The 24,472-nt window shown below is 45.8% G+C and overlaps 5 protein-coding genes across 8 annotated transcripts; 2 read left to right on the plus strand and 3 right to left on the minus strand.

The window, feature by feature from the left end:
- Positions 1-478: 478 nt before the first annotated feature.
- On the plus strand, positions 479-15,835 carry LOC117900505 (nascent polypeptide-associated complex subunit alpha, muscle-specific form). 4 transcript variants are annotated; one of them, XM_034810899.1, is made up of 5 exons: positions 10,803-10,903; positions 13,343-13,348; positions 13,525-14,417; positions 14,475-14,615; positions 14,677-15,835. In XM_034810899.1, exons 3-5 carry the CDS (start codon positions 13,526-13,528, stop codon positions 15,618-15,620), a joined length of 1,977 nt encoding a protein of 658 aa, XP_034666790.1. In that variant the 5' UTR covers positions 10,803-10,903; positions 13,343-13,348; position 13,525; the 3' UTR covers positions 15,621-15,835. The 4 variants fall into 4 exon arrangements, with proteins under 4 accessions (XP_034666789.1, XP_034666788.1, XP_034666790.1 ...); XM_034810896.1 differs by having other exon boundaries at positions 13,525-14,615; XM_034810898.1 differs by lacking the exons at positions 10,803-10,903; positions 13,343-13,348 and adding an exon at positions 479-495 and having other exon boundaries at positions 13,525-14,615.
- Positions 5,468-7,366, minus strand: LOC117900508. The gene is made up of 5 exons (XM_034810901.1): positions 7,279-7,366; positions 7,002-7,216; positions 6,327-6,945; positions 5,744-6,271; positions 5,468-5,686 (listed from the first exon to the last, which is right to left on the minus strand). The coding sequence occupies exons 1-5, from the start codon at positions 7,303-7,305 to the stop codon at positions 5,480-5,482; spliced, it is 1,596 nt and encodes a 531-aa protein (XP_034666792.1). The 5' UTR covers positions 7,306-7,366; the 3' UTR covers positions 5,468-5,479.
- On the plus strand, positions 8,248-9,442 carry LOC117900506. Its single transcript, XM_034810900.1, has 2 exons — positions 8,248-8,725; positions 8,787-9,442. Exons 1-2 carry the CDS (start codon positions 8,314-8,316, stop codon positions 9,383-9,385), a joined length of 1,011 nt encoding a protein of 336 aa, XP_034666791.1. The 5' UTR covers positions 8,248-8,313; the 3' UTR covers positions 9,386-9,442.
- A 353-nt stretch (positions 15,836-16,188) lies between the features above and the next one.
- On the minus strand, positions 16,189-16,626 carry LOC117901182. Its single transcript, XM_034811835.1, has one exon. The coding sequence runs from the start codon at positions 16,624-16,626 to the stop codon at positions 16,189-16,191; it is 438 nt and encodes a 145-aa protein (XP_034667726.1).
- Positions 16,627-16,675: 49 nt separating this feature from the next.
- Positions 16,676-19,127, minus strand: LOC117900504. Its single transcript, XM_034810895.1, has 4 exons — positions 17,547-19,127; positions 17,380-17,484; positions 17,230-17,326; positions 16,676-17,172 (listed from the first exon to the last, which is right to left on the minus strand). The coding sequence occupies exons 1-4, from the start codon at positions 18,993-18,995 to the stop codon at positions 16,676-16,678; spliced, it is 2,148 nt and encodes a 715-aa protein (XP_034666786.1). The 5' UTR covers positions 18,996-19,127.
- Between the last annotated feature and the right edge of the window lie 5,345 nt (positions 19,128-24,472).

A 24,472-nucleotide genomic window follows, 5' to 3' on the forward strand; every position in this document is an offset into this window, starting at 1 on the left:
ACATATCCACATGGAATTGGCCCACACTTCAATCATTTTCAGTTGCGGCTCTCTGGGCTGGCACTTTGTTTGGGTTTTTCATTTCGAAAAACCATCAAGTGGAAAGCAATCCAAAAATTGGCGCTGCACAACAAAATGTTCAATGTTCAATGGAAAAGAAATGCCTGGGAACGGGATGGGACGGGACTTCACTTCAGTTCAATGATATTGTTGCCGCGTCAGTCGAGCATCGGTATCGGCCAGCAACTGGCAACAATTACGCGATGCCTTAATTGCCACACACTCGTTAACAGGCCGATGCAACGGCAACGGCAACGGCAACACGATTGGCCAGACAAGGATCTGGCTGGGAGCTACGTAACGCTACTGTGTAGAGGGGTGCTGGGACTGGACCCTGGCTCTCTCCATCGAACCTGAAATCAAAATCATTGGTGTGAAAATAAACTAATTGAAGAAAAATTTCATTTGCAAGAACGGCAACAGCAGCAGCAGCAGGAGGAACAGCAGCAACAGAAACGGCACTCAACGCACCGCATCTTGTTGCATTTGACCCGGGGTCAAGTTGCAGCATGGCAGGCAGGCAGCCAGGCAGCCAGGCAAGGGCACACATGCGTGCCCATCCAGTGGCCGGGACAGGAGACACGAACCACCAAAAGAGTGGGAAGGAGTGAGAGAGAGAGAGAGTCTGATGCCTCCGCCTGCGCTTGTTTATCAGTTAAACCCAGACACACGCACAGTGGAAAAGGATGAACGTTTGGCAAATAAATAAAGGGATTGCAGGGAACAATAAGCAACTTTGGTTATAGCTAAGAAACTTAACTAAGAAATCTCCTTTTCTAGATCACAATGAAGCCGACCATCTGCCCAGCAGCTTTAAATAATTTTATTTATTTATTTTTATGAATTTAAACTTCAATCATTTCTGGAATATTTGAAGCTTCTATCAAGATTCAACCCTGTTTAATATTTGTACACAAAAATCCCCTGAATCTTCCCTGTTATTTACTCGAACCATTTCCCTGGTCCACTGTGTTCCCCGAGGGTCCTGTAATGCCAAGCTCACTTCTGTGCGCTGTCCTTTGGCGGGGCAATATTTTCAGTGAGCTGCCGCCTGGCTAACTATCAAAATGAATGCATGAAAAACTACAAAACGGTAATGTGCAGTTGCCATGCAGCAACAGCAACGGCAACGGCAGCGGCAGCAGATGTTGCTGATGGCGCCGCCCCCTGCTGTATGCTACACTTTTTGCACAGCGCTTCTCGCTGGTGTGTGTGCGTGTGTGTGTGTGTGTATATCCTTGACTGTTTATTTGCCACTGCCTACAAGCTGCTAGAGGCTTACGCTCATCCAATGTTCTTCCAATTGCTGTTGCAAGAAGGTTGTTGTTGCTGTTGCTGTTGCTGCCACACACGCGTTGCCAGCAGCAACAGTTTGCGTGTGTGCCCCCAATAGATACTCCTCGATGGCCAGATGGACAGGCAACTGGCGTACCCCTAGATACGGCGGCTTGTTTGCGTGCTGATAAAAAAAAAAATGAAGCGCACACTCAGCCCCACAGGTTTTTAGCAATTTTTCTCCTAATTGGCAGCCAGCCGATTGTTCCTCGAGTGCGAATTGATCGACTGAATTAGCCGTATTATTGATGCGAATGAATAGACCGAATAGACTACAGATTATGTGCGGAAATTGTGTACGAAATGCTTGAAGGTTTACAAGTTTTTTATTACAGAAAACAAGTGGAGGGAAGCCCATCAATTGATGTTCTTTTAAAGGCATCGACAACCTAAATTGAAAGCCATTTAAAGCATCAAATTTAGCAATGTGTTTGCTGCTGTTTGTAAGGCATTCAAAATTGAATATTTTCCCTTACTTTTTTGTTGTCTTTCCTGGCCACAAATCAAGTTTTTGATTTTCACTTTCGATAGCGAAGAGGATGAGAGAGAGTCCGCTGCCTGAACTAATTTCTTTCATGTTGCGGCGTGAGTTATGGACCCAAAATTGGCCTAGCCTGCAAGCCGCACCGAATCGCTAAATTTGCATGTTTCTCCCTCTGGTGCTCGGCATCTACATAAATGTGGCTTTTCATTAAAATCTAAGAGCATAAATCTAAAAAGTGAAACCAACAATGCCAGCAGACAGAGCCACAGCCAAACTCCGGCGGACATCTGCGGTGTGCAGGCGGGCCCCAGCCGCCATCTCTTACAGGATCTGTGGACCGACTGCTTTATGCCTTGCTTCCTTCCTGTCTGGTGTGTGTGTGTGTGTGTGTGTGTGCCAAAAACTAATTGAATTTTGGATATTCGAGTTGAAATTAAAAAATTACCAGCAGCCGCTCGCCGGAATAAACTGTGAAACGGAAATGTATTCGGCAGGTGGAAATTGAAACTGATTGAATTGTAAAGTGAGGCATAAAATGATTTTGTTTTTCGGCTGCTCCTCGTTCTGTGCGTTTGCCTTTTGTTTGTGCCATTCCAGCTGCTGTCACGCCCCCTCCCCACTGCCACACGCCTACACATTCCCTTCCTGTTCCTTTTCTGTTGTGTTTTTTTGTTGATAATTTATGGTTTTCGATTTTAATTTGCGCACTTGGGCGCGTATTTTATGGCAGTTTTCACACAAATTTTGCATATTTCTGTGCGCCTTCTGTGTTTTGTCACAGCGAAATGTGGGCATGATGTCGAACGAGAGCGGCTTGAGGAGTTGTTTGCCAAGATGGAAAGTACGCTTTGGAATCGCATCTGAAAATTACAATAATTGCGGCTTACATTTCTGCACTTTTAATCACAGCAGCACATTATCGCAGTGCACATTATCCTCTCTCATTGCCCATTAGCTCACAACGATTCCACACGTTGACCCACAGTTGGCTGGTTATTTATGTGGCTATTAGTTGGCGAGCGACCCTCGCTGCATGCTCGCTGGCTGGCATGCATTATGATTAGAGTCGTAATTGAAGTTTAACTGCGCGTGTAATAAAAGCGATTTTTAGCCATTTGCAACGCATTAACAGCATAAATATTCCGGCGGCGAAAGTGTACAAATAAAGACACGCGATATGTTTGCGCCCATTTCGCTTAGACCTCGTGCGTGCGAACAGAAATCCCAAACATTTCTCAAAATACGAAAAAATACGACAGCATTTTGATGAGCAGAGGGGCTACGTACCGAGTACCATGAAGCAACTATAAAGGAGGTCTCGTCGGCAAAAACTAGGGAAACTTGCGAGTGAAAAGTGCGAGTGAACGGGCTCTCGCTGTAAGTTTGAGGGCAACATTTTGTCGACAAGCAAACGAGCACTGAAAACTGGGGAGAGTAGCGAGTAACTCTGCCACCGACGAGATCTCCTTTATAGTTGCTTCATGCCGAGTACTTGGCTAGAAGAAATGGGCGCGAGAAAATGTGCGAAATGCGATATTGTACAAAGGCATTATAAACGTGCGGGCATTACTGGGACACAAAAGCGACTTACACACATTGATACACTATGCAAAGGATGTTGGGACTTTGATTAAATGTTTGCAAAAATTAACGAAATATTCTCGATGGTTTATGGGAATCAAAAGACTTTTCTCTACTCCTCTAATTACTTTCTAATAATTCGGAGCATGGTGCATAGCTAAAAAGATAGTTCTTTATGAGTCAGGATTTCTCTCATTTAGGTTTGATAAAAAATCTCCAATTAAATATACAAAATATCCCTTACAAGTGCGCACTTGCAGCAGCCCTAAATCTGCTAGGGTATCCCCTGCTTCGTCTTGGCATTTCCTCTAGTAAGAGACTGCTATATGGATGTTCTGTAGACCGCAAACAAACGACGGCGACTTATTCATTGCGCTTGCCATTAAGGTGGCTCACGCTGCCATTTGGCCATTGCCTTTGCCTTTGGCGGTGTGTGATATATAACACGCTCATAATTGGTCATAAATCTGACAAATGTAATTTGTCATCACTCAAGCAGCCAGCATCGGGGTACAGGAGCAACCCACACCCCTGGCAGCATGCAGGATGCCGTACAGACAGCGCTTCCCCTTTGGGTTCTTGTGGACCTGGTCATGCTATGCCGAGTGCCAAAATGAAAAAGGTGCTTGACACAAAATGTCAGCTGGATATTTTTTATTACACAATCACAACACGCACACACACACACACACAGACACACACACACGTGCCTGACACCTTGGCCAGCCGAAAGTATGGCTCGTCTTTTGTTTTTGGCCCCCGACACTCGTACAAACAATATTTTTCGGGTGAAGTGTTGCAGGGCTTCGCATCCTCAAGCACTTCACACATAAGCCACAAAGTAGTTACTTTTTATGCCCTCCTCTCACTCAGCAACTCGAACTTGGACTCGGACCTCGTCTCAAATTTCCAGCCAGAGCCTCGCCCTGTCCAGGGATTGTTTTCCTCTACGCTCAGTTGAGCTCGTAAATATTTTATAAGTTTTCTTTACTCCGCTCCGGTTCCGTTCTGTTTGTCTCCAGGAACTAATTTTTGCTTTTATAGATGACATACGACCACCTCGACCCCACGCCCGCCGGCGATTCAACATCTACATTTCATTATAAATGACTTTGAAAATGTCCTAAACGTTGTAAATGGAGCAAGTGCGTGTTTCTGGCTGGAGATCTAGCTCTTGAGTGGATGGGAGCGGGATATCAAAGGACTGCACTGCTTCAGCATTAAGTTTTAATGGTGGCTGGACCTGCCTCGCTCTCCCACTCTGGACAGCAATCAATAGACCATGAAAATTTATGACGATTAAGTTGGCCTAATGCACAGCAAGTTGTCCATGAATATGACTTAATAGTCCACTTTGATTTTCAAACAAAATAATGGCAAGAAAAATAGATAAATAAGTTATTTTCGGGGAAATGTTTGCTCAAAATTAGCGCGAAGTAAATATTTGTGGGCTGAGTTTTGCAAACTGCGATCGCTAGATAAAACACCAAAACGAGCAAGGGCGAATTCGCGTCACGGCGAATTGCAAACGCGAGAGCAAACGCAAAGAGAAAACGAAGCAGAGCGAATTGAGCGCGAGAGCGGACAACCGATCGGCGAGAGAGCGCCGTAAAACGTTGTGTGCATGAAGAAACTATAAAGGATCACCCGTCGGCTTTTTTGAGGGAAACGTAACAATGCTCTCGCTGTTAGTGTGAGTGAAACGACAATGGAGTGTGCGCCTGAAGCACTGAGCTCAGAGGGAATGACCCGAGGAACGCTGCCGGCGACGGGCCCTCCTTTATGGTTTCTTCATGGTTGTGTGCGAGACCAGACGAAATCGAATTCTTGTGCCGTTATACCATATTTCATCACTTATTAACCTTTTTATTAACCCCCACATGCATTTATTTATTTATTATTATTATTATTATTGAAAGTCAGAATATTCACAGAGAAAAATAGAAAAATATTTGCAAGGAAAAAAATCTATAAATCCAAGCTCAACATTTATTTCACTTCATTTATGAATAAATTCCTTCAGACATTATGCAGCGTGGCAAAGGAATGCACCCAGTTATTGTGGGTCATCCACTGAAATATCATGTAAATAATAATCACAGCCAGCAAATAGAAGAAAAGCGACATTCGAAACTCGTAGCCGCTCATGGACACATGAAATAAACTAAAGCCAAACATGAGAAACAGAAAATTAATGCAAGTCTCTGTTGGACCTGTGACAATGAGCTAAAATTCGCAATTGATTAGATGTGGCACAAATCTGTGTAGGAGCATAAAACTCACGTGGGAATCTCTATTATAGCAGCCATGCCAGAGCAGCAGTGGGAAGGCCAGGAATATGCCATAAGCGACCATGCTCATGACCACACCAAAGGCAGCATCGAAGAACTTCCGTTGGATCAGATGCCACAGAATGATTGCCTCGCAGAAGATCTCACCCAGGCCGAAGCACATCAAGGCAACCAGATCAGGCATCACATCAAACCTAAAGCTGACAAACTGCCAAGTGAGATTCTCCACCTCTTGGATCAAGTATCTCAAGGCCAGCGAGCTGAGGCTCAGGCCGAGGAGCGCATACGGCCACACACAATCCGGCTGTCGCAGGGAGTGTGTTGACATAAAGACCAGCACAGAGCTCAGCCAACAGATGACGACTAGCAGGAGCCAGGCCTCCGGCCCAATGCCCAAAGGAATGCACAGGAAGGGCAAGAACACAAGACTGAAGCAGTTAATATACTTATTCCAGCCATACAATGGACGATCAGCTGTTAGAACAGGAATCCAATGAGCAGCCAGAAAGTAAAATGGGATCTATAAGGGTTTGTTAAAGTACTCCATAAAATATACAGATAATAATCTTACCCACCAGTAGCATACCTAAACACCTTTGGACACCTTTCATATTCTTAAATCCATTCACCGTTCGCCACCAAATTCTGCAACTTTTCAGCCGCCTCCGCTTTGGATATCTGCCCAAGACTTCAGCGTCACTTTCCAAATTAGAGAAATCCTCAGGTTCGTAGTCTTTAGGGGGATTCAAACGCCAAAAGTTGGTGTTAGAGACCACAAAAACCACAACAAAAACCATGAACAAAACACACAAGAAAATTAACACGCGAAACTTGAGCAGATAAATATCCTGATTAATTTTTTCAAGCTGGTGATAGACATCGTACTTCTTGCTGGTCACAGTTATTAGGTAACCAAATCCGAGTAAAATAAAAACCATACTTGACCAAATGTTAACCCCATCCACGCGATATCCGCGAAAGCACAGGACCATGACACCAGTGACAAATTGTCTCATCAAATCTCCCGTCATTCGAGAAAATTGCAGTGCACTCAGATGTTCCACCTTGTCCACACAACTCCTCCAAATGCTCAGATAATAAGGCACAAAGAAAGAGATGCCAAAGAACAGGTAACTGAAGCCAAAGTTTGTCAAGGGAAAAACATCCATGAGGGTAACAAAGTTTGGCATGAAGCTGACGGACACCAAGGAGAATATTATTTAAAAGGAAAAATCATTAAATAAACCCACAAATATTCGGCTAGCATATAAATCATGCCAAAAAGGGCCAACAGCAGGAGAAAACTAATCAAGACATAGACCGACACAAAAGGCAAATGAAAGCTACAAAAGGCAATCTTCAGGTGGTTCACAAAGTGCACAAACAATCCACAGGTGAACGTGGTCCTCACAAGCTCACAGGCCTGACTGGCATTGTACAGCGGCGAGTGCAGAGAACAGCGGGTCTAAAAAAGGCCACTTTAGATGATAAACAAGAGCAGGGACAATAATCCTCTAGAGTACTTGCCACATTTGAATGATCCACAAAGGACATGGTGACGCGAGAGTTTTAGCAGCGGGATTTTATTTTATTTTATGTGAGCGACTTGTCTAAGCCTGCTTTTTCGTTGTCTGAAAGATTGTCTCATTATTGAATCAAAGATATACTAAGGAGCGCAGCCTCCAGCCTCCTCTCAGCGATTTCATTACAGCTTACATAAACATTTTCGCACAGATATTAGCGCTCGCATCTGATGATTTCTAATGGCCTCTTCAAGGTGCACATGCAAATGCCAAATGCCTTTGAAATGGGTCAACATATTGTAAGGTTCATGAGCGATCGCCGTCATCATCGTCGTCAACGCGGCGTTTCAACTCGTTATTTTCCTTCAAGTAATGCAATCCCCCAACTGGCAACAGCCCCAAAAGATTTCAGATTCCATGTTCTTGTCGTAATGAAACCTGATGCGACACATTTGGCAAATTGTCGCAGTAGCACCAGCAGCCATCAGCATCGTTTGAGCACTTGATATTCTGGCGTTTTGTGTACGGGCAAGAGAGAAAATCCGAGAATTTTTTGAGTTCGTCTCAATTAGAGGCAATTGAATTATTACACGGCGACACTCATTCAATTTTCAGCGATAGGGGGAACGCGCATATACGAGTGCGAATACGACGAGTCTGTCGTCGGGGCAGACGAAAACAAATTGTCCGATAGATGAAACTCATGTGCCATGCGCTAGATGAAAGGATGATATGAATACCCTACGGCAGGGGAGGCTTTCAGGTGTATTCCCCAGTGCACTCTAAATTATTAGATTTCCAATATTCAACGAGAAATTTAGGAGCAAACTGGCATCTCATTGGAGCTTCCTTTTGTTCTCTGTTTGTGCCTGAGTCTGGCACTAGCCTGATATGCCCCATGCTCGTTTTTTGTAGAGCAACGTCCCACGCATTTATCACTTTCCATGGATATACGCGTCGTGGCGATCCCGCAGTGCCTCCAGTTCGTCCGTGCCTATCGTCGCGTTCAGTTGAGATTGATTCGTGATCATCACTCATCATGAAATCCTGTTGCGCTGTGTTAATGCTGCTCCTCATTGCCGTCACCGTCCTGCATCCGAGCGAAGCGCGCGGTGGCCGTGGTCGAGGCGGTGGCTCGTTCGGAGGTCTGTTTGGCGGGTGGCGAAAGTACAAGAAGCCCTCGTCGTCGGGTGGTGGTCGTCGTGTGGTGAGCGGCTCACCAGTGCACACGGCCATGTCTGTGCCAAAGCCTCCACCACCACCGCCGGCCCCGCCGAAGGCAATGATGCCGCCAAAGCAGCAGGTGCCCAGCTATCCCCGCCAGCAGATGCCAGCGGGATACAACTATCCGGCACATCCGGCACAGGGAACATACTACTCCAATGCACACTCTTTGCCCGCGGGAGCCGTGTACTATGCCCAACCGCCCATGTCCATGAACCGAGGATTGGGTAAGTCTATCAGCAGGAAGGGCCTTCCTTCCCGAATGATAATATCCTGAATATCCACCAGGAACTGGCGACTTTCTTACCGGAATGCTGGCTGGACACATGATGAACAACATGCTCTTTGGCCACCGTCATCATGTCTACCACAGAAATCGTGAGGGAGAGGAGCAAACAGCCCAGGGCAACGGTCGCCAGATCATAATCATCAACAATGGTCAGCCGGAGGGAGCTGCTCTCAACGAGACAACCATTTCGGAGGAAGCTGGCGCGGCAATAGCTCCAGAGAATCCACTCACCGAGGAGGACGAGAGCTCCAGTGCCGCCTCCAGCGAGGAGTCTTCTGATGTCGAGGGTACAGCCCTGCCCCCACCAGGAACCATCATTTGCTTTCCCATCACACTCAACGAAACTGATCCCGAGCAGCCCGAAATGATGCGAGAAGTGGAGCGAGTGGTCTGCTTTCCGGCACCCTCTGCTTCAGAGTTGGCCGACCCAATGGAGGGCTCCGAACTGGGCAGCACTACAACAACCGATCCACCCATTGTTGCGGGAGATATTGGAGGTGATACTTCGACTGAAGGTAGCGAGGCCAGCGAGCCTGTTGAGGTGGCCAGCTATGTGGCTGGCAGAGCTGCCAGTGTCGATGCTGACGCTTTGATTTAGTAGCCTCAGGCTTAGGATTTAAGTGTTATTTCAAATAAATATTATTTAGTAATGAAATTACTATTCTCATACTTTTTCCTTATCAACATTTGAGACCCAATGAAGTCTTTGTGAGTCCAGAAGATACATGAAGTTGTTAAGAAAGAGAAAACTCTCAGAATTCCGATACATTACTTCTTAAACCCTACCTTCACCCAATTTCCCACACTAATTCCATTAAAAAAAGGCTTAAAGGTCGATAAGGGGATCCTGTAATACTATTACCATCATAAGCAAGCAACAACAGGCGAGAGTGGCGGTGCAGAGCGCGAACCCACGTCAAGGCCCCCTTTGAGCTCCATCAAAATTCGGACAGTTGTGGATGGACATGGTGCCGCACCCCCACACGGGCACGACTGCCCCCAAGAACAACAATATGCATCGCCTCAGCGCACAAGCACAACAAATATCATAGCGAAAGCCAAGGCATATTTTAGGTAAGGTAGAGCCCAGACTCAGACTCGTTCCACTCATTAGTACGCGGATGACATCGCATGTGTGGATGGGGCGATGAAAAAACTAGGCTAGCCGCAGAACAGATCGAGGTACTGCCTTACCTTCTCACAATCTACCTTGGAGACGGCTGCGTTGTTGTAAACAACGCTGACGCTGAAAAGGTTGGATGGAATGGGAAGGGACGCGACGCGACGCGCGTTCAAGTCCAAGCAGCGACACTGGCTCGAAAACACCTCCACACAAAGCTTTTGTGTGGCATTGTGTGCGTGTGTGAATGTGTGCGATGATCCAACAACAGCAATGAAGCTCACTTGGCGCTCATTAAATCCAGCAACACCCACAACAACACCAACAGCTACAACAGCAGAAACAACAGTTACAGAGCGAGCCGCCAACGTCAGGCGATGAAGCAAACGAAAACAAGAAGCAGGGGATGAGAGAATGATGAGAGACATTGAGAAGCTTCGGCTAGATGTACTTCGCGATATCATTCACACAATTATGGGCCCAGTGGCGCTAACAGAGCGACGCTATTTCAAGTTGGAGAATTAAGCATTTACATATGGATATTTCAGCACATATATTTTGCTCAGCCAATCCCGAGCTTATCAATGATTCAGCTAGCCCATGTGAATGAGATTATGAAGTGAATAAAACAGAAGCATCACTGACAGAGATACCAGAAATCCCCATCCAGAGCGGCGCCCCTCCAAAAGCAAACGACAAAAAAACTAAAATTTAATAAAAACATAAAGCACACACAACATCAAAAAAGAGGGAGCGCGAGAGACCCCAGAGATGACAAATACTTGTATAGCGGCGACAAAAGCCACAACAAGTTGGTGCGGCGCTCTCGCGGTCAGCGCTCTGCTCCGCTCTGCTCTGCTCGGGAGCAAAAACGCGTACAATTTTTCAACCGCATTTCAGTTGCTCGAAAAACTTTGCACGGAACAAAAGCACAAATCGCACGCGGCAGAAACAGACCAACAAATAAAAAGCACAGCTAATAAACCACCAAACAAAGTAAATATTTAACAAGTAGTCGTACACACGGTTTTATCATATCCAAAATTAATCCTACTACAAACTCGTAGTGTTGTGGGTGCTCTAGCTCCAGCTCCAAATGAAACACCAACATATGCAAAATACTTTGCTCTAAACAATTGTGCTAAATTTGTGTTTATTGGCCATAAAGTGGAAACACCAATTGCATTAATTAAGCCCCTAGTATTGCGGTGGGGCTTTGTTTATATTTGAACTAATTCAAGGTCGAGTCACGCTAAAAGGAAAACAATATTCAAACACATGTCAGACATATTCCAAAAGACAGTTCAAAGTGGTTTTTGGAGCCCTTCCAGGTCCACTTGTGCAGCAACATTTTTTAAATATTTCTCAGCCTAAGATATCAACAGATGTTGTATCTAGTTTTTCCATATCTGAAATTTTTCTATCGATGCCATCTGTATGTCTTTCAAAATCCGAACAAAGAACATCCAGAATCTATTTTTATATTCAACTAAAATTAGGAAATTCCCTGCTTTTAATGACGTTCTAAGGCGTCAGTGCAACAGAGAAGGGAGGAGTAATTCTATGAATAAATGTGAACGGTATTAGCATGTTATTACTTCATTTCTGGTTACATTTATTTGACATGTAACTTTACGAAAGAAAATCGAAGTTAGTTTAAGGTCCAAAGTGCTGGAGAAGTTTTGCTGCTCTACAATTATATCATTTCCAAATAGTTTCGAGTGTTGAAACAGCTGTGCCAGTGTTATGTTTCGTCTATACATTCGCTTAAATATTTATCAACTGATTAAATAGAGAAAGCAAAGCAATCCAACCGAATATGGTTTTCAAGAGTAGACCACTTCAAACTTCGTTGCTGGTAACCGGCTTTTGCAGCCCAATTAAGTTTATTTTTATATCTTTTGAATGGTCCCTGAGTTGGCAGCCGTTTTTTCACTACTATATAACTCTTAAATAATGAAAAAACTCTCTCAAATAGTCACTCAATCAATGAATCACATTACGAAGTACTTTGAATTGCGTATTTTTCTGGGATTTCACAGCTAATCTGGAATCGCATTAACATTTGAACCCAATAGCGATAAGCTGACAATTTCTAGACCGAATCTCGCAGCTACGAATATTGTTATGCCCCAGTGGACAGCAGCCTTAATATGTTTTCAATTCTAAGAAATTCAGACAATAAACCAGCTTTCGCATTGAACGATTTCCCGATTGACGTCACAGCTGCGCATGCGCTGCAGTCGGATGACTCATGGAGTCATGGCTAACAAGTTTGTGGCTTTGCTTTTCTGGTTTTGCAGCAAGTGCAATCTCATCTGTATACAATTGCCGAGGTGCCTATTTGCATACAGCTCTTTCGATCTACATATTTGTTTGTTTAGGTTTGGGTCAGCATTTAAATACGATTTATGTACCTTCATTTATAAGTAGTTCCTTCTGGTTTAAAAATTGTGTACTTAGAGCTTTTGTTTTTGTTTGAAGAGTGAATCAGAAGTCTGTTTTAAGGAGTATATTGCCAAATTCTTTTTGTTTTTCCATCTTAGCACGTCATTTAGTTGAGTTCCAACTCATTCCAAAAGTCTCAATCGATTTCTAAAATGTCAAAAGTCTGCAAGTTCTCTTTAACAAATTACAAACCGAGTTTGAAGTCACGCAAGCACTGACCCTCCCACTGCGCTACTTATAATCCATTCTTTGTTTGCGCTAAATACGTTTCAGCCAAGTGTTAATCATTAATTGGGTAAATAACTTCCATGCATATAGAAAATAATTGTATTTGTTGCGGTCTATTAAATCTGCGTGACATATATAAATTCCCGACAATTCTACGACATTTAGCTACTGAAATATAGAAACATTTGCGGTTTTTCCATGCTTATCAGAGTCAATCTGAATGCATTTTCTTATTATAACACTTCACACTTCGCCTTTAGCACTCAGGAACTCAGGAAAGACTTGACCTCCAAAATGTTGTGTGTTCTTACACTCCCAAGCGGCAGACAGGGTGCGCCTGGAACTCAAACGAAATGAAAAGTCAATCGAGTGTAGCCACGCGACAAGCCGACCAAAATCAGCAAGTTAATTATCATTAAGAGGGCGACCAAGACACGCATAACGCGCTTGGAATCCTCCTCCCAGTCTGGCAATCAGGGCGTGACATTACGTCAGTGTTCGACCCTGTCCTGCCCTGCCCCGCCCTGCCCAGATCGGCGAAACTTTTCGCGCAAATATGGGATATCAATTAGGGCTGGAGAATGTGGCAAATGGAGGCTTCTAGGCTTAAGGCTCGCTGAACATTGTTGTGTTTTATTTGTAGCGCTAATTGAATCAATTGTTTTTTTACATAAACATAAACTAAATTCAGGCCTCGCGGGCAGATGATGACTGACAATAAAAATGAGAATGGGGTGCTGCTGGGATACCGAACGAGAGCAGAAGGTTGGGCTTGAGGCCGCAGCTGGAGATAATCTTACGCTGGTAAAAGCAATGGAATCTTCTAGGCTGTGGGATAGGGCAGATGATAACTCAGTTGGCTTTGCATATAAACTATATAAATAACAAACCCAATTTGAGATAATTGTGAGTAATTGAGTGTTGGTGTTGATCTCTTGCAGCATGTCGCATACGCCACTGAAGCGACTGAGTGGCAGCCTGGTTGTGGTCCTGCTGCTCCTGGCCCTAACCGCAGATGATGTGCAGGGCAAGCGCTGGTTTGGCGGCGGCGGCAGCAAGAGCCGCAGCTCCAGTTCCAGCAGCTACTCGCCGCGACGCACTTCCTCCTCCTCATCCACGTCGCATTCACACGCGAATCCCTCGTACTCGCACTCGGACATCAGTCGCCTGAGCTATGGCGGCGGCACCCAATCGCAGCCCAGTAAAGTGAGCATGGGTCAGTCCCAGGCAAGTCACAGCTCCGCACCGATTGGATGGAATGTGCCCAAGGCACAGGGTCCGCCGCCCGCATACTCCGCCAGCAATCCGGCCGGCGGAGCACACACCAACATCCACGAGCGTCCGCCTGCATACAATCCGGCCTACAAGCCGGCAGCACCGCCCAGCTACGCGGCGGCCACCAACACCCACAGCAACAGTCCCAGCAGCAGCAGCTACAACGCAAATTCCCGACCAGCAGGAGCAGCCACCGGAGCTGGAGCTGGAGCTGGCGCTGGAGCGGCTAGCTCCCACTACACACCCGCATCGAATTATAGACCCAGAGCGAACTCCACGGGCGGTGGCTTTGGCAGCGGCTATCACACACCCATCTCGGCCAGCAGTGCGCACAATGTGCAGTCCAGCTATCCGCGTCAGCAGGGACAAGTGCCACAAGGAGCCACCTACTATCCGGCAGGACAAGTGCCCGCGGGCGCCACCTACCATCCGGCAGGACAAGTGCCGGCGGGAGCATCGTATCACCCGGCTGGGCAGGTGCCGCATGGCGCCACCTACTATCCGGCAGGACAGGTGCCAGCGGGCGCCAGCTATCATCCGGCAGGCCAATATCCTGCGGGTGGCAGCTATCATCCGGCAGGTGCCACTTACCACAGTCCCGGACAGATTCCCCAAGGAGCCACCTACTATCCGCAGGCACCCATGGGCGGTGGCCTGCCGCCGGGTGCCACCTTCCTGCCCGCAGGTGGAGCCCTGCCCGCTGGTGCCACCTACTACCCACAGGCGCCACAAAAGTCTGGCTCAGGTTTCGGATTGGGTGAGTTTACCCGATTTCGTTCTCCATTGCAAGATTACCCACGAATTTGCTCTCCTTGCAGGCACTGGCCTCATTGCTGGCGCTCTGGGCGGTGCCATTCTGGGTCACGCCCTGACGCCCACTCAAACGAGAGTCGTGGAGCATGCCCCTTCATACTCGGGCGGTGGCGGCGGCGGCGGCGGCGGCGGTGGCGAGGACAAGATCATTATTATCAACAACGGACCACCGGGATCCGTGACCACCAGCGAAGTGGGATCGGGCACAACGGTCATCAACGCGGGAGGAGTGCAGCAACCAGCCGGTTATGCCGCGCAGCCAGCGGCTCCGTTTGCACCTGCACCACAGGTACCGGGCGGCGCACCATTGGCGCCGTTAGCTCCGATAGCTGCAGCACCACAGGCACAAGCAATTCCTGGAGCAACAGCTGCTGATCCGACTGCCGCTGTGGCTGCTGTTGCCGCTCCCGCTCTCGCTGCTGCTGGAGCACAGCCGGCAGCTGCGGCTGATCCAAATGTGCCCGCTCCGCCCGCTGATCCCAATGCACCACCTGCTGCTGGTGGAATCATCTGCGTGCCAGTGAAGGTGCCCGAACCGGATCCAACTGATGCCACAAAGACCATTGAAGTGGAGAAGATCGCCTGCTATCCAGCACCGCCGCCAGAAGCGGCGCCTGTGAATGGAACGGCTCCTGCTGTCGAGGGTGCAGTGCCTGCCCCAGCTTCCGTCTCCAATGTGGCAGCCGCAGTTACCCAATCGCCCGACGGCGCTCATCTTGCACCATTCCAGCCGACGACGCCCTTCACCGTGCCCGAGGGCTCGGTGCCATTGGCTCCGCTTACGCCGGGCGCCAATCCCGATATCATGAAGATGCCGGGCCTCACATCGGCTCGTCTCTCCGCAGAGTCCGGACTGAAGGATGCGCACAATGTGGCGGACAATTCCTTCACGCACTTCAGTCTCGTCTCGACGCTGATGACCCTCCTGGTGGCCTACTGTCTCCACTAAGGGATCCACAGGGGGGGGCAAACCGAAAAGCTTTTCCCTAAATTATTGCCAGACTATCGGACACGAGCTGTGCCTTCCCATATATGTATCTAACCCCCCCAACAGTCGGTTCTCTTTATATACTTTGTAAACAAATCGAATTTTTGATATATACTCGTACGCGTAGTTCTGTTAGACCTCAAGTAAACCACCAATAAAAGTATCCTAAACAGGAACGAATTAATTATAAACAATTATTCATATTAACAATTTAAATTGAGTGTCAGGCCCTGGTAGCTTCAGCTTTTTATCATTTTTCTCTCCAAACGTAAAGCTCCTCAAAGTTCAGTTTCTTACCGATAGCGGTCGCAAGTTGACTTGCAACCAACAGCCTTAGTCGGTCATAAAGCGCCCTCTTTTGTTGGTTTTTTGCGTGTAGTATTGTGTGCTGCATTTTAATAACAACAGATGGCGCTGTAAGCTCACTGAAGCAGAATCTCAGGAATGCCTTTTGAAGGGGTGGACCAGCAGAGTTCATTCGGAGTTCGAGGAATGTAACTTAAGTGTAAAGTGGGAAATTACAGTGGGCTCAATTAGCCTTAGCTGCAGTCTTATCCGATTTTGTGGAGCTTGTAGCTTTCTGGTGCATATTTTGTTCCAGCTTTTGCTCCATTTTGGGTTCCTTTTCCTGGCCGAAATTGGTCACGACCTTCTCCACATCCTCCGTAAAGTGCTGAACGTGGCTAGGCACACGATACAGCATGAGGAAGCCTTTCTTAACGGCATCATTCCAGGAGTCCACGAAGGCGTCCCGCCATGGCTTCGGCTCGAACTCCTCTTCGCATTGCTCCGGGCTCTTCCAGCAGCAGATCCTGTGCTTCAGGCTCTTCGCGTAGGGCCGAAGATTATCTCTGGCATTCTCCAAGAGCACAGCCGAATGCTCCGAGCTCTCCCAAACACCCAGCTGCTTGGTGGCAAAGGCCACGCCAGCCACCACGCCCAGTTTGGCAAGAACCACATAAACCATGGCCAAAAAAAAGCGAAGGAATTGTTTCAGAGGGAAAAATTAGTTAATGTTAATTTTTGAAATTTGAATGAAAAGTCGTTGAATGCTGGGAAATATTTCCACGCCTTTCCATTCGCTCGACTAGCGTGGAAGTGCGAAGTTGGCTGCGACTTTCTCTATGTTTCTCCAGCGACATTCGACGAGTCGCTTCGATCGCTGTGAGCCGCTCCAGCAGACTGTCATGCTGCGCCCTCAGCGCTTCAATCTCAGATCGCTTTCTGCCCGCAGCCTCCACCGTCTGGTCATAGTCTGCCATGAGCAAAGGATACAACATAATGCCGCCCTGGTGCCGGACATTCCCGAGCTCACTGAGTAGCTTGTTGTGCCTTTTGTTGCAGCGATACGCCTTGACCCTCAAGGCTTTGAATTGCCGCTTCAGCGACTCGAGTAGGCATTGGGCCGCCGTCAGCTTGCGGCTCAAAGTCTTTCGACGACACCGCAGATGGGACACTGAATGGATTTTGCTATTGATGAGGTTCGACGCTTTCAGAATGCTCAAGTTTCTGGCTGAAAGGGGTCAAGTTTAAGCAAATTTCTTGCTTGTTTATTGAGAGAAAAACTCACAGTCCAACGTTCTGTCCAAAATCTCAACATGCGCTGCGACTGACAGATATTTTTGCATGGTTAGGCTCTCGGAAATGGTGTCCATTTTATCTATTTTCTGTAAAGGAATTTGTTTACTTATCTTCCATGTTTTTTGATCTTAAGTCCTACCATTTTAATGTGCGAATAAGTGTGTTGCTTCAGTATTAAATTCAGTCGTGCCTCCGACAACTCGTCGCGCATTTTGCTCAGCCTTCGAATTGTATTTCCAGCCAACTTTGGAGGTATACTTGCTGGGAATTATTTATGCATAAACTAGTTCTAAGATCTGCACTTACCATTTTCAAATTATCCGACACGTTGGGGCATATGAGTAGCGTATCATCTACAAGGCGCTCCAGACGCTGCCACAGATTATCGTCTTGGGTTCGCTTTGTGTTCTCCTCGATGCCAAGTCGCTGTAGCTCATCGCGTGCTGCTTGTTTGGAGAGCTTCTCCCGCTTCAGCCAATAGTCCAACTCATTTAATGCGAATCGACAGCGACGCTGATTGTTCGTATTCATTTCTGCAGTTTTACTGGGCGTCACCTGGGAGTACTTGCCACGGCGCACCAGAATGTCGGTTATCCTTTTTGTTAAATATTGATTTATAAAGTGCTCGATGCGATGCCCATCAGCACCTTGCAGCAGTGCAGCCATGAGCTTGGCTTTATCCAGTGTTTGGTTGAGCAAGCGTTCGGGTTTTTCGGCTTTGGCAACGACTTTGCCAATGATTTCGTCCAGAAAGTTGCAGATCGTTGGCTTCAGCTCAAAGGGAGCAATTTTATGCTCAGCGATCTCCACTTCATCTGAGTCGAAGACGAGATCAGCTTGCTTGAATGGAGCTTGCTCGTCCTCGTCCTCAGCATCATCTGCAAACGAATCGCTCTCCTCGATCTCTGAGGAGGAGACTGCCGCCAGACTGTGTGCACTCAGCTTCAGTGGCGAAGGCTGCGCCTCGGACACGCTCTCATGGTCTGTCTCAGTGTCTGCCATGCCTGTCGAGCTGACAGCCGACGGATCTCTAAGGGATCCCGACATGTCCGCTGCCTTTTCCTCTGCAACTTCCTCATTCAACTGTAGCTCATGCCAGCTGGGAAAGTCGCGGAGCTGGTTGAGCATGTCCACATAATTCTTCAATTCAACATCCTCCCTTTGGCTGGTGTTTTCTTCATCATCAGAAACTGTTTCATTTTCGGAGCGAACTGAGATGGCCTCTGCTTGGGGTTTCAATTGAAATTCCACCACCGGCTTGGGGCGTCGTTTCAGTTTGTTTATGTAGAAGAAGTCCGTCGCCTGGGACCGAGGGCTGCTGAACGTTTCTTGCGATGTTTTGGTCTTTTTGGGGATGGACTCAAGCGATTTATGGGGATTTTTATGGAATGCATCATGGAATGTTGGAGTAACAAAGCCGCTTTCTGGCTGGGAGTTTGTAAATCCTTTAATTAAGTCATTCTCAGGGGATTGCTCGAAATTCACTCCTTTGCCAGGATCAATGTTTGTGCCATCTCCAGGATCGATTGAAACTTCTTGAAGGTTCTCCGATGTGGCTTCATGACTGCTCCTAGATTCTTGCGTGTTTGCCTGAATATTTCGAAACTTTTCGCTGAAAACTGAATTGGAAGTCTCGGCTAAGGTTTTCCCTGAACTTTTCTTGGTCTGTCCCTTTTTATTTCCTTTCGATCCGGATCGAACCGAAGACTTGCCCAATGTCTCACTTTTGGATTTGGATTTTTTGGGTCTTGCCATTACAAAAAAGGTAAAAATAGGTCATGAGTCAGTGTGGTATCAAATGTGTGCAGAAATTGCACAAGCTAAAACGTGTGAAATTACAAATGAACAAGTAACATTTAAAGTAAACAAAAAAATCATATTTGAAAAGTAAAACCCCTCAGCATTGTTCGAAAAAAATCGTTTCCCATAAAGGAAGAGTGCTGAAGGCATTCAAACCAAGAAGCTTCCTCTTCCGTCATCGAGAACTCCACCCCGTCCTAAGTAACTCTGGAAATCATAAATCTCTTTCTCTGAATGCCAAACAATTTTATTTTGGTTAGTCCTGCGGTTTCCCTCCTGCTGGCACATAAATATTTATGAGGAGCTTCGCCGGGAATGGAATTTCGCACACAATCGAATTTGCATAATCGATTTTTAATTGAATTGGGGCTGCTGACACAAAACATTTGTAGTGCCAAAATAATAAAAGATTCGCGTTGATTGACCAACAAATTACTTTATTTTTGGTGGAATAATTATGTTTAACTCCTGCAAGTGGAAGCTCAATTAAAGAGATAAATAAAGTACCTTTTGGCATGAAATAAATCATGTTTCAACGATTATTCTCACAGCCTCAACCAGTTTACCGACTAGAATGGTGCAAGTTCCAAGAGAAGCTCCTCATTTAAGGGCAATGTGTTCTGGTTGTTCTGAGTTCCAACAGAACTCAACGTTTCCTCTCACTGTCTGCCCAACTTTGTGTGTGTCACTTCACAGTCTGCCATTTATAAATGTGTTCTTTCAGTGGGTTGTTTGGAACACTTTCAGGCAGTTTTCCATGTTAGGCAGCAGCTGCTCGGAGTGCACTTTCCATCGCCACAAACCCATCATATAAATTAGAAAATCTTAACTGCTTGGGCATCAATCAGCAGCGAGTCCTTCTCAGTGCCAAGTGTTAGTTTTCCCTTTGGGTGGGAAACTTTTATAATTAGCTTCAGAGGCGGACGCGATGACTCACTCTCTAATCAAGCGTTTAAATTAAGAATTGACTTTCATTTCAATTATTTGCAACAAACTTTCCAGACATTCCCAAATAAAGTGTTGCAGGTGGGTTTTTTAGGGGAAATGTACAAAAGTTTGTGTAGTTCGGTTCACAATTGGCCCTGGCCAATGCTAATGATTCCCTTGAAGTGGCTTTCCTAATTAATTCAGGACTGTCTGCCACATGAAGCAGCAGAGTGCCACAGACTGGAGCATGTGATTAGTAATGCAATTTTATCGATTCCTCTGCTCATTTTAAATCCTTTCAGCAACAGGAAACAGGAAGAGCGTCTACCCTCGTCGCAATTAATGTTGGAATATTCCAATACAATTTATTTCTGCCAGGAAATTGCCATCAATGCAGCTACTCCCCCGAGGTGCAGGGTTTTGTTTTAATTTATCTCTTAAATTAAATTAAGTTAAGTTGGAGTCAGTTTTCCCAGCATACTGTGGCAGATTTTGTAGTTGAATTCCATTAAAAACAAAGTACAAACCATACCAAGAAATCATGGAATAAATTGAAACAAAAGCATGGACAGGAAAACAATTGCATCAACATCCATCAATGGACGCCAAAAAAAAACAGGAGAGAATGCAATGAGAGTGGAAAAGAGTGAAGAAAAATATTGGGAAAACAATTAAACTAATTGACGGAAATTTGTAAAAGAAAGTCGAGGACAAAAAGGCAACCGAAAGTGAGTGGGAAAAGGAAGTTCAAAGAAAAACCGAAAAGCTGAAAGTTTTGCACAGCATCGAATAGTAAACCGCTAATATTGAGGCAGTGGGAGGGAAAGCAAGTTTAAAACCAATGAAACCACATTGAAAGAGTATACGGCAGCAGCACCACCGCCATTGCCACACCAACTAATTGACACTGTCGGCTAAGGAATGCAAATAAGTTCACTGCACAGAAAAATTCGGATTCCACCGCTCATGCGACGCCCGTAACAGACATGCTCCACTAACATGAAGATTACAGACATTGCTGCAGACTGCTGCTGCTGTAATCCAACGTAAGCACCGCCACCGTATGTATGTACATACATATGTACATATAAGTAATGCGTGGGAATATTCCCGTACTGAAATTCACTGTCGCGGCTGTTAGAGCGAGAGCGAGCACGAGCGCTGTCGGAGAGCTCTACAGGCTGTTAGCGGGCAGCGGCAACAGGCTGTTAACTGCGCTGTTAACAGTGCTAGCGTCCCACCAGCGCCATATAATATTTATGGCATTTTTGTTTACCGTGCAGCGGGTGTGAAGTTTAATAAATGTTAAACGACATTATTTAAGGCCGTAGCTAAAATTTCAATTATTTTGTCTGCGCGAATTTCTAGGACGAGTTTTTTTCGGCTGCCCTGGAACTTTGCAGATTTCTTGGCATAAATTGCAACTCTCTTGCGCGAAATCCTTCTCATAAAAGGGCACTGAAAGTGGAAGCTCTGAGCAGCTGAGAGCCAAACAACTTTTCTCCAACTTTCCTGGACAGCCAAAACCTGAAGCTCCTGCAAGCGGTGCATCACGCTGTTTGTCTGCCGATAAATTGCTTGGCGTGGAGAGAAGTCAGCTCAAATGTAGACCCTAGGATTGAATTCTCAGTGTTTCGTCTAGTAACGATATCAAATCTCAATTAGCTGGCGTGAAGAGCACCGATCCTGACTCGGCGAAAAGCAATTTGTTCCTGACCTGTGGGACCATGTTTAACGATGGAATCCACTCAGAGTTCTCAGCTCAGCTTTTTCCGAGTTGCCACCTGAATACGTGGCCATGGCATAAATCTCTTTTCGCGTTCTATCTACCAGCGACAGACTCTAACTCCGACCGCACAGCAGCGTACCAGAACGCTCATCCAAACGCAAAAGTTAAAAACTTTGCAGCAAAACCATTCATTAGCATGCAAATTCGAAAATTTATCAGCTGGTGGTCTCCGGTTCTAGTTTAGATTCTGGTTTTGGTCCAGGTTAACTCCACTATTTTGAGGCAAGACCGCAGCTGGTGGAAGCTTTCCTAACTGGCAGAACTCGCATGAGAAAGTTTGCTGCGCAAATTGTAAACCGATAGGAGAAGAGCAGCGCTGGCCTTATGTTGGCAACTGCCTTGGTGGAACGGTTTGGTAACATCATCATTTGCTGTGGGAACAATATATTTATCGACATGACCTCAAAATATTCTGGGGTGCAGATTCCTCTGTAAATTGTGGCGATAGTTCTATTAAGCTCGAGAAGTTTCTTTCTCTAAATTAAAGCCCTAATTGAGCAACACTCCAACTCGATTTCCCACCGGCATAAGCGGAAAGTGCAATTAGCGGGCGGAAGGTGGAAGAATGGGAAAACGAAAAACAGTAAATGGAAATGTCATTAGCGCATGGAAAGCGCAGTCATTTCAGCATTAAAAGTTAATCAACAAAACAAATATGGCTCCCAAAATGAATAAAGGAACTCCATTGTCAACGGACGCCCCCGATTGCCGGCAATAATAAATCAGTGGGGAAAAAATTGCATTGCGATGTCAGTTTTTATGCTGGAACCTGGTGTACAGCGGATGAGAATAGGGGAAAAAAACCAGAGAAAGTCCAAAGTTGTAAATGGAAATGACGCGGAAGCGCTAAGCACAATGACGGATGTCGACGATGTTGCTGCTGGACGTTGGCCATCTTTCAGGTGCCTCCGCGTGACGGAAACGACATTTCCATGGAGGTGACACCAACGACAACGACAACGACAGCCGAGAGCTTCGAGCGGAAACGGAAATTCAGAGGCAAACCAAATGGCAGAGCAAAATGGACAAAAAACCGACGACTGCTAATCACGATGGGAAGTGAGCAAAGTGCGAAGTTCTTGGTGGACTACCAGAACACTTAGGGAAACATTTCAGAAATATTTAAGAACATTTTTAGCTGCAAAACTGTGCAGTCTGCATTAAAAAGTAAATGGAAATAAAGCAATTTACCATCCATTAAATGGAGGGACAAGCATCACGTAGATCGAAAGCCTCTTTCCAGTCCTTCGAAACTGAAACAGAACGTGTTCCTCGTGGCAAGTCTTTTGTGTCCTTTATCCGCCCCAGTCTTTCGCTTTGGCAAACGAAACACGTAAGCCACGCACAGGGTTGGCCAAAGACATTAGAGCGAAAAATGTACTCTTTTTAAAGGAAGACGTCAACAGTTGGTTGAATGCTGAAGCAGCGAAAAGTACAATTCAATTTACTTATTGCTGCTGTACCTCAGGGGACTAGCTGCATTGATGGCAATTTCCTGGCAGAGATACAACACTCTATTGGAATATTCCTACACTAATTGCAACGAGGGTAGACGCTCTTCCTGTTTCCTGTTGCTGAAAGGATTTAAAATGAGCAGAGGAATCGATAAAATTGCATTACTAATCACATGCTCCAGTCTGTGGCACTCTGCTGCTTCATGTGGCAGACAGTACTGAATTAATTAGGAAAGCCACTTCAAGGGAATCATTTGCATTGGCCAGGGCCAATTGTGAGTCGAACTACACAAACTTTTGTACATTTCCCCTAAAAAACCAACCTGCAACACTTTATTTGGGAATGTCTGGAAAGTTTCTAGCAAATAATTGAAAAGAAAGTCAATTCTTAATTTACACGCTTGATTAGAGAGTTCTTCGCGCCAATTTCTTACTCTGATTAAAAAGGATTCTCTTGGCACACTTCTGAGGCTAATTATAAAAGTTGCCCACCCAAAGGGAAAACTAACACTTGGAACTGAGAAGGACTCGCTGCTGATTGATGCCCAAGCAGTTGAGATTATCTAATTTATATGATGGGTTTGTGGCGATGGAAAGTGCACTCCGAGCAGCTGCTGCCTAACATGGAAAACTGCCAGAAAGTGTTCCAAACCATCAACTGAAAGAACACATTTATAAATGGCAGACTGTGAAGTGACACACACAAAGTTGGGCAGACAGTGAGAGGAAACGTTGAGTTCTGTTGGGAGGACATTGCCATTTGGATGCCATTTCCAGAATAGCCAGAAAACATTGAAACCCTTCAATGAGGAGTTTCTCTTAGGACTTGCACCATTCTAGTCGGTAAACTGGTTGAGGCTGTGAGAATAATCGTTGAGACATGATTTATTTCATGCCAAAAGATACTTATTTATCTCTTTAATTGAGCTTCCACTCGCAGGAGTTAAACATAATTATTCCACCCAAAATAAAATCATTTGTTGGTCAATCAACGCGAATCTTTTCCTATTTTGGCACGACAAATGTTTCGTGTCAGCAGCCCCAATTCAATTAAAAATCCATTATGCAAATTCGATTGTGTCCGAAATTCTATTCCCGTCGAAGCTCCATAAATATTTAATTGCCAGCAGGAGGGAAACCGCAGGACTAACCAAAATAGAATTTTTTGGCTTTCGGAGAAGTTACTACTGGATGTGGGAAATTTTTCGCTACAACTTGGAAAATATATAAAGAAAGAGAATAGTTTCATGACATCGTTCTAG

This window comes from Drosophila subobscura, chromosome U (assembly GCF_008121235.1).
Source record: "Drosophila subobscura isolate 14011-0131.10 chromosome U, UCBerk_Dsub_1.0, whole genome shotgun sequence".
In the NCBI taxonomy this organism is placed as follows: domain Eukaryota; kingdom Metazoa; phylum Arthropoda; class Insecta; order Diptera; family Drosophilidae; genus Drosophila; species Drosophila subobscura.